This window comes from Gadus macrocephalus, chromosome 3, assembly GCF_031168955.1.
Source record: "Gadus macrocephalus chromosome 3, ASM3116895v1".
In the NCBI taxonomy this organism is placed as follows: Eukaryota; Metazoa; Chordata; class Actinopteri; order Gadiformes; family Gadidae; genus Gadus; species Gadus macrocephalus.
Genome location: NC_082384.1, coordinates 19,017,742 through 19,027,184, shown reverse-complemented (window position 1 = coordinate 19,027,184; position 9,443 = coordinate 19,017,742). Strand labels below are relative to the sequence as shown.

The window sequence follows — 9,443 nt, the reverse complement described above, 5'->3', positions numbered from 1 at the left end:
AGAGATTAATACCATATTAATATTCTTTCAATCGAGGCCTGCACAAACATGAAAATGTAAGGCCTATATACAATTCAAGCGGATCTAATTATTGTGGGGGACCATTCTGCTCATGGGTGATTTCTGCTGCATGAAGGCGGACGTCCAACTGGTAAATGGCGCTTCCTTGCGTTAATACGAAGAACTGCATTTGTGAATTGTTCAGAAAATCCTCGTTGTGTAACTAGGTTTTCGCGCGCACCCACTCCTCTGACGACATAGGCCGAACCCGGAAAACGGTTCTTGTGTAAGCGTCCTTTCATTCAAAGTCCTACCTATAGATTAATAACGGGGGTGTCCCCTGTACTACACAACACGAGATTGAACCGCACGTTTAAATTGTGACACTAGTTTAGTTTATCTTATGCATTTACTGGTTTAGTCATGCCGACCTCCCCTGTTAAGACACGGATCCCTCTGACCAGCTTCGGTCATCTCATCACAGAAGTGAAGGTAAATGACGTATGGAGTACCTATGTGACAACTGTAACTGCAGATTTATTCTTTGAACTTCAATTGTATTAAGGCATGCGTCTGCGGTGGTTGATAGACCAACTTGATTAGTGATTTATGTTTTGTTACGAAAAATGTATAATGTTTGGATTATAAAATTTGATCGATAATGGAGTGTAGCAAGGTCCAGGCTACACGCCACCTTGGCTCGTCCAGACCAGAATTTAGGATGGTGATGTTGGAAAACTGGTTTATTGTAAATGTTGATCGATAATAATACATCACCTGGTGCCATGCATGAGATCTGGCTCATGGTGTGTGGTGATGGGTGGTTTAACCTGTGCACCTGAGTCCAATCTGGCTCTTTTGGGCCAGGTGAGGCTGCTTAAACCAACTATCTTCCACACACGCCACATGGAGGTATGCTTATTTTAAGTGTCTGTGTGTGTTCCAGAGACAACTGTTTGGCATTGAGGCGCCAGCTGCAGTGGATCTGATTGGATGGAAGAAATACTTCAACAGCTACACACTGCAGGGGCGGCGTAATGTACGCATACGCACACAAACCAGGGGTGGCCTCGACTTGGAATTGGCAGTGTAATCTGATTCGTCAGGCCATATGTTTTTATGTAAGCATCTTATTGATGCCAGGTGCTGTTCCTCTGCTAAATGACTGAGCGCCTCTTACTTTTCATACCATGACGACAATGTGTGCGTTCAATCATTTGGAAAAAAGGAAAATACATTCTTCTATTAACCCGATATGCGATAAAATAGGCTTGAATAAAAATAATACATCTATGGAATCAAACAGTGGGCAGTCTCTGTGGAGCCTGAGAGAATGTACTGTCTGATTACTCAGAAAAAAACCTGCATCCATCAAGAGAATGTCAAGGCGTTTGTTTTATCACAAATGTAGGACATATGTTAATGAATCATTCAGGCGACAGCGTTCAGTTTAGTAGAACACTGGAAATGCACTACCGAGTACCGAATGAGTTAATAATTCTGACCAGCTGGAGGGGAACGACGAAGAACGAGTCAAACCCCCACCACACATGAAGAACGGTGTATAACTTCTGGGCCTTTACTTCTAGAACCCAAGCCATGCAGGTCATGGAGCTCCCCCAGCCTCCAAATTCAGTTTCCTACTGTAACACAAGCACTAATTTCAAGACAAGACAAATCAACTATAATGGACAACGTAGGTTAGATGTGTTTCGATCAAAGATTTAAATCTTCTAAGATTCGATGTCACCCCTAACGCTCGCGCAGCCACACACACGCACACACGCACGCCTTTGGTCATGCTGTGAGACTGACTAAATGTCTCTCTTTTCCCTTCATTACAGTGTGTGTTGGCAACTTATGGTGTCTTGTTCTGTTCAGTATCGGCCTATTGGATGTACAGACAAAGAAAACAAGAGCCGCCCACACCAACGGTCTAAACTAAGGATTGGTCTACTCCTCCTCTTTCAGTTCTTCAACATTGTTTGTATAAATAAAACCCAGCTGTGTGCCTAGAACCTTCTACCTCTAAGTCATTTTGTAGATGTGGAATTTGTGTGTTGAATTGTGTTTTTTCTTTTTTAAATTGGAAGAATCCAACAATGTTTGTCTGTATGCCAACACATCAGGCCAGGCTAATAATAAATAAAAACATTCTTAAGTGTTTTTAATTCTACATTTTTGTATAGTGGCAAGTAATTAGATAAATTGCGTCAGACTTCGGATCCTTACTGATTAACATGATGGTTTTCTGAGCAAATGTCTGCAAATTGACTAACGTTTTTATGATTTTAGACCAGCAAAAACAGTTTCGTTATAATAGTATAGGACCAAATAATACATAATTTCTTCGAAGGATATGTCGAGACGTTTTTTAAACAAATGACATGATTGTCATTGCGACGCCAAAAAGCATTAAATCCCTAATTGCAGACGACTGCAAGTATATAGGTGACTTGACATGACATGGATTTCTCTGAAACCACGTGATATGCCTGCAAAAGCAAAAACGAAAGTTTAGACCCAACTGCAAAGTGCAGGGGGACATGACTATGTGATAGCGTAGGTTGTGCCGATGGCAAATATATGTTGGAAATATATGTGTAGCAAATAAAAAAACAATATAATTAAGGCGCTCGAAGAAAAGGGGGACAAGACGCTGTGTTTTCTCTTTTCAAATGACTGGACTATTTCACTATCAGTAACCAAACTCCACCCACTTATTACAAAACCTTTGCACATTTAAACCGAAAGCTCACTAACGTTTTGTGATAACGTTTGGTCGCGGGAGTCATTTTCTCTCCTATTTTTATTTATAAATTGCACAATTGATTTAAAAATATATAAGGTTGTACGTGCATTTCATGAACGAACTATACTCTCCCAACGTAAATCGTGAGAACTGAAGCTGCCAGCCGGAAAAAGTCCAAGGTAAAATCGTTTTCATGCAAACTTCAAAAACACGAATGTCTATTTGCAATGTTCTGTAGGTGGTTCAGTTTTCAGTATTTTATAATAAATAATTGTTACTGTTGTATATTCATTGTTATTTTATGAATAGGCATTCTTTAGAAATCTTAATTTGTAGACCTATTCTTCGTTGTATTTATTATCAATCGTTATTCATTATTATTCCTATTATTCAATTGGAATAATATTTGCATGCATATGTATGGAAAGACCAAGGATAGTGTGTGTTTTAGCAATGTGTTAATCAATCTATATATGAGCCTTAAATGGTCTAGCCTTAAATTGAAGCCACGCACAAACAGTTGCTTGAAATAATGACCTGTTGCATGGGCGACCTTCTGTGATTCTAAAGGATTATATATTTAGTTTTTCCTATTTCCTATGTAGGCCTTGTCGTTAATGACGTGAAATCGTTAAAAGAACAAACATATATATATAATTATATATATATATATATATATATATATATATATAGCCTACTGTATACATATATACACAGATATATGTATATTAGTACACATGGTTGTTTTTGCATATGTGCATATGTGGCTTGTCCTTTGTCTTATACACACACTCAAAACAAAAGTGAAAGAAAGTAGCTCACATTCAGTGATAGGCTGTAAGGGTAATTTCAGCATCTCACACGCAGACACGCATCATCGAAGATAGCTTATGTTGCAGAACACAGCACTGGAGAGACCACCAGTCCACCGTACATGTATTAAAGACTCTTTTCCGCTCTTTTCTTTGTAGTTGCCTTCTGGACATCCTGAATGGGTTTGGGGTGCGAAAGTGTCGGGAATGACAGATGTTCTTCCCAAGAGAACGTCGCTTTGAAGTGGGTCGTAGGTGGCCAAGTGCTGGGGTCTCCGCGATAGAATTATCCATGTCAGTCTGGCAAGACGAAGAGACTCGGCCCTCAGGCAGAACCTCAGAGTAGTGATACTGGACCCATATCCAGTCAGACCATTCGAAGGCGAGGGGACAAAGAAGACAGACAAAATTGAACGGGAAGGTGTAAATGGGTTACTACATTGGCACCGTTTCCTCGCCCGGCAACAGTCAAAGAATGACGAGGACGCTCAGAGCAGGTGGAGACAGGTAGGTCTGGGAACACATTTTGGGGTATCCAGTTACAAGCTAGTCCATGTTCAGAGTGGGGCGGAAAATGCAGTGTATTTCAACAGGCGGCACTATTATTAGACACACCCATATTTGGCTTTGCAGACAGATAATTAGAAGAAAAACAGTAGCAGCCAATGCATTTGACATTTGGCTATAAAACGCTATGTTACGATAAGGAATCAGCAACATCAGGTCAGGGGACGCTGCTAACCACTTCCCTTTACTGCTTACCTATTAAAAGCCTTTTGCAAAAACTCTTCCTGCGTTTAATATTAAGAATGAGTCATGCTAAAATTAAGTACTGGTCCTCGCCACTAGATGTCACCAAACACAAACATGACGGATTAATGGCTTGGGGAAAGCGAAACCTCCTGTTATCAACAGTTGTCTTTGTCGATATTAAAAAACTAAACGGTCAATAAAACATTGCCAATATTAATGAGATTTGCCACTGCAGTGTGTGGACGATTCAATACGATACCCTGCAGTCAATTACTACAAACTAATCACTCCTATCCGGCTTTAGGAAGGGCCCGTTCATCTGAACTGCCCCACACACTTCCTGCCATTCAGAAGCCCGGGGGAATATCAACTGGTCAAACAGACCTACCTGTTACTTCAAAGCAGTGGTTTCTACTGGGGCTCTCTCTCCATGGGGGATGCCCATCACATGCTCAGAGAAACCGCCCCGGGAACCTTCCTCATCAGGTAACTACCTGGAAACCTCTTCCTCCCCTGCCCGGCGGCAAACCTTTGTTGTTTTTTTTGCACCCCCACATTCTGCACCCTACCCCCCCCCACCTCCCCCCACCCCACCCCCCGTCATCATTTGCACTGCGCTGCTATCCCTTAATTTTGTATGTTGTAATTAAATTCAATTTCACAAGAGTCCATGCACTATATGCATTTAAAATAAATCTGTACATTGCCCTAGCAGTTTAAGATTGAATGAATGAAACAAGTGGAAGTGTATTTGGTGGAAACATGAGGAAATGGTGGGGATGGGAGTGTGTCGATCCAATGATCCCAACTATCCCTCCGTCCATCAGGGACAGCTACCAGTGCAACGTGTTCTTCACGCTGAGCTACCAAGGGGAAGACCACCCCAAGAGCATCCGTCTGCTGCTGGCCAATCACCTGTTCGGCATGGACGGCAGCAGCAAGACTTTTGGTTCGCTGTTTGCCCTGCTGGTCCACTACATCACCTCCTCCAAGAAGATCGTGGCGCCGTACCGCTGGCAGCGGCCTGAGACGCTGCAGCAGCTGGGCAGGAGGGCGGTGATCCGGGCCCACGGGGCCCACGCCATCGACTCTCTGCCTGGACTCAGTGCCCAGGTTAGGGCCTACCTCCACGCCTACCCGTTCTGGGTGTAGGGAGGCGGCCAGCGGGGACACAGATACATTGGTTAAGGCCCTTGGGGGATGTGCGTATCATTAGCATGCTGTACTTGATGGGATTGATGAACTGTACTCATTTTATGATGTTTTGTTTGAAATATTGTCTTGTGGAGAAAGACTTGAAATTGGGATGCTGGAGTGTGGAGATAACAGATCGGTTGTGTAGTTGGTATTCTAATGACAGTGGTTATTGGAACTTGTGTATTACAGTGTGAGTTATTTAAAAAATAAATAATTAATGGTTTTATATGAGATGAATGAGTAGCTGTCAATCTACTGTCGGCTGTTCTACTTCCTGTTCTATATAAGAGAATCGCGCATGGCCCCTTGTTCTAAATTAGATCTGCACCAGAGTAACCCACACGCACCCACAATCTCTATCACACACAGAAAAATACACCTGAGCGTGCTCACACACAAACACACACACACACACACACAAAGATAACCCAGAACACACACACAAATATATGCACATACAGACAGACTCGCACACACAAGGGTAACTTGCAAAAACATATACCACACACACACACACACACACACACACACACACACACACACACACACCAGAGTAACCAACACACACACATGCACAGATACACACCCAGCAGAGTCACATGCACACAAATAAACACACATTTGTGCACACTCTGGAGCTCCTTGTAAAACACAATCAGGTAACTAGAATCAGTTTTCTCAATGTTATCTATAGTTGACTAATGGTGTTCATGTTTACTAATTGTTCTTATGTTAATTATGCTAATGATCTACAATAATGCTACACACATACACACATGCCCACCCACTGGAGTAACCAACGCACACACACACACACACACACACACACACACACACACACACACACACACACACACACACACACACACACACACACACACACACACACACACACACACACACACACACACACACACACACACACACAGCAGGGTAACCTGCACAAGCTCACACCGTGCACCTACACACTTTAATTTAATTTCTATATAAGAGAAGTTATTGTGGCAATAAAGATGTCTGATTGACTCTTCCATGGGGGATACCGGACACGTAGACACCGGATTCGCTAAATTTCTTCTTCACCATGGCTCAACCAATGCAACGATACTCACACGCGGAACGCAAAATGAGAATTTCTTTGCGCGATCACAAATCGTGTCACCCTCTGTCCCGCGCTCGCCCATAGCACGCGGCTGGATCAATTCCAATCTGAAACCACCTCTGTAGACTACAAACACACACACACACACACACACACACACACACACACACACACACACACACACACACACACACACACACACACACACACACACACACACACACACACACACACACACGCACACACACACACACACACACACACACACACACACACACACACACACACACACACACACTGAGAGGCACGCGTAAACAGAAGCGCGCTCTTCCGTTTCATTCCTGCCCGGGGATTACAATTGGAGTGGAGGGGCGCGCACAGCTGGCGTGTGTTTATGTAATAGCCATGCATGCTAAGCCACAGCCAGGGTGACAGCGGTCACACACATCAGTCAGTGCGTGCGCTGGTTCTGCGGATCGAGCTCGTGCGGAGATATCGGCGCGATTGACCTGGGCTATAGGAGGGCGCTCGAGCTCCACCGCCTCGCGCTTCGCTTTTTAGACCCGTTGGAAATTGTCGTTGATTCGTGGAATCCGCGTGGCCAGCAGAAGAAGAACACCCCGACCCAAAACCGGGAGGGTGGTCTTCTGTGGACGCTTTGAATCGACGCCGGCAGAGGGGACATTTTAGTATCATTTTTCTTACTCCTTCAGGCTCATTTCAGTGTGCTACTCATTCCGGCACCCCTTAGTCAGTCAGTCAGTCAGTCAGTCAGTCAGTCAGTCAGTCAGTCAGTCTGTCAGTCAATCAGTCAGTGCCTCGGCTCGGAGGCCGGAGGCAGCGGGAGGATGTAGCGATGGATTAACGAGGTCCGGACAGGAAGAGAGGAGGGAGACCGAGGGCCACGGCGGGAGGACGTAGGGGACATGGGGAAGGACCAGGAGTTGCTCCAGGCGGTCAAGACCGAGGACTTGCTGACAGCGCAGCGGCTTCTGCAGAGACCTCGGCCGGGAAAAGCCAGTCAGTATTCCCACCATCCGATCTCTGTTGAGCTCCATTTCTGTTTTAACATGGGTGAACTAGGGATCACGTAGTTCGCACGCCGTTATACCGTCGATACCATATATATATATATATACGCTGGATATACAGTCCACGACTGTGTGTGTGGGGCACGTTATTTGCGCGTATCTTAAACGAGCGCCTTGATGCACACGTGCGTGCGCGTGCGTGCAAGGGTGTAAGGAGGTGGTATGACGCCGAACGTTTGTGGTAGCGATGACGTTGCACATGTGTGAAAATGGTGCATTCTGCATCACAATGTCCACGTAATAAAATGGGTGATGTGGGTCGTACGTGATACAGATGTGGAGAAAATGTGTCCTGTGTGTGTGTGTGTGTGTGTGTGTGTGTGTGTGTGTGTGTGTGTGTGTGTGTGTGTGTGTGTGTGTGTGTGTGCGTGTGCGTGTGTGTGTGAGAGAGAGGGAGATGTGCTCTTGTGAGAGAAACAGAAGGGTAGAAGGAATGTACTAATGTCCAACACGTCTCTCTCAATGCCTCGCTGGACGAATAATAATTGGTGTGTGAATATGCCAGATGCTAGTGGTATTACAGTGACTGCAAGAGTGTACACGTGTATATGCACGTATGTGTGTGTGTGTGTGTGTGTGTGTGTGTGTGTGTGTGTGTGTGTGTGTGTGTGTGTGTGTGTGTGTGTGTGTGTGTGTGTGTGTGTGTGTGTGTGTGTGTGTGTGTGTGCGCGTGTGTGTGGCTGTGTGTTTGGCTGTGTGTGTTTCTGTGTGTGCGTGCACCTGTGTGTATGACATGGTGTCAGCTGGGACTTGGGGTGATAATTAGATTTCAATTACAGCCTTGAAAAAGTATCCACCACTCCCATCTTATCACCATTCTCCCCTCATCCAGCTCCTCTCTCCTCTCCCCTCGCTCCTCTCCTCTCCTCTCATCACCTCTCCTCCTCTTCTCTCTTCTTCCTCTCCTCTCCTTTCCCCTCTCCTCTCCTCTCCTCTCCCCTCATCTCCTCTCTTCTCCCCTCATCTCCTCTCATCTGATATCCTCTCCTCTCTAGTCGCCTATTCTCCTCTTGTCTCCTCTCCTCCATGCTCCCTTGCTGAATGCTCCTCTCCTCTGCTCTCTCCTCTCCTCCTCTCCTTGCCACCATTCTCCTCTCTCCTCATCCAGCTTCTCTCCTCTCCTCTGCTCAAATACATACATATTCATATGTATTTGTATATATGTTAAAATGTGTGCATGCGCGTGTGTCTGTATGTGCGCATCTATACTGTGTGTGTGTGTGTGTGTGTTTGTATGTGACTGGACATTCCAGCAGTGCCATGGAAAATAAAAATGCTCCTCCTCAGATGCCAGAACAGATCAGCTCTGCGCACTCAGTCCACTGCACACTGACAAAGACAGAGAGGCAAGGGGCGTGCGACACAGCAAGACTGGGAGAGAGAGAGAGAGAGAGAGAGAGAGAGAGAGAGAGAGAGAGAGAGAGAGAGAGAGAGAGAGAGAGAGAGAGAGAGAGAGAGGGGGAGAGAGAGAGAGAGAGAGAGAGAGAGAGAGAGAGAGAGAGAGAGAGAGAGAGAGAGAGAGAGAGAGAGAGAGAGAGAGAGAGACAGAGAGAGAGAGAGAGAGAGAGAGAGAGAGAGAGAGAGAGAGAGGGGGAGAGGGGGAGAGAGAGAGAGAGAGAGAGAGAGAGAGAGAGAGAGAGAGAGAGAGAGAGAGAGAGGAGCAGGGAAGGCTTGAGGGGGAGGTGAGAGAGGATGTGCTACAGGACAGGAAAGTAGAGTAGAACCTGTGGACAGTG

The 9,443-nt window shown here is 45.3% G+C and overlaps 2 protein-coding genes across 5 annotated transcripts in view; both read left to right on the top strand.

The window, feature by feature from the left end:
• si:dkeyp-9d4.3 (caskin-2) overlaps positions 1 to 9,443 on the top strand; it is a 113,937-nt gene that overhangs the window by 80,927 nt on the left and 23,567 nt on the right. The window contains exon 1 of one of the 3 annotated variants that reach the window (XM_060046329.1): positions 6,968 to 7,636. The exons of 1 other annotated variant lie outside the window; for it this stretch is intronic. In XM_060046329.1, coding sequence (XP_059902312.1) covers positions 7,543 to 7,636 — 94 coding nt within the window. In that variant the 5' untranslated portion in view covers positions 6,968 to 7,542. Of the gene's footprint in view, positions 1 to 6,967; positions 7,637 to 9,443 lie in introns of those variants that run through there. One more of the 3 variants, XM_060046328.1, reaches the window with a different exon arrangement.
• On the top strand, positions 111 to 6,914 carry LOC132453526 (suppressor of cytokine signaling 1-like). 2 transcript variants are annotated; one of them, XM_060046440.1, is made up of 6 exons: positions 111 to 492; positions 947 to 1,039; positions 1,845 to 2,931; positions 3,724 to 4,071; positions 4,622 to 4,803; positions 5,145 to 6,914. In XM_060046440.1, exons 5-6 carry the CDS (start codon positions 4,748 to 4,750, stop codon positions 5,467 to 5,469), a joined length of 381 nt encoding a protein of 126 aa, XP_059902423.1. In that variant the 5' UTR covers positions 111 to 492; positions 947 to 1,039; positions 1,845 to 2,931; positions 3,724 to 4,071; positions 4,622 to 4,747; the 3' UTR covers positions 5,470 to 6,914. The 2 variants fall into 2 exon arrangements, with proteins under 2 accessions (XP_059902423.1, XP_059902424.1); XM_060046441.1 differs by lacking the exons at positions 111 to 492; positions 947 to 1,039; positions 1,845 to 2,931 and having other exon boundaries at positions 3,489 to 4,071.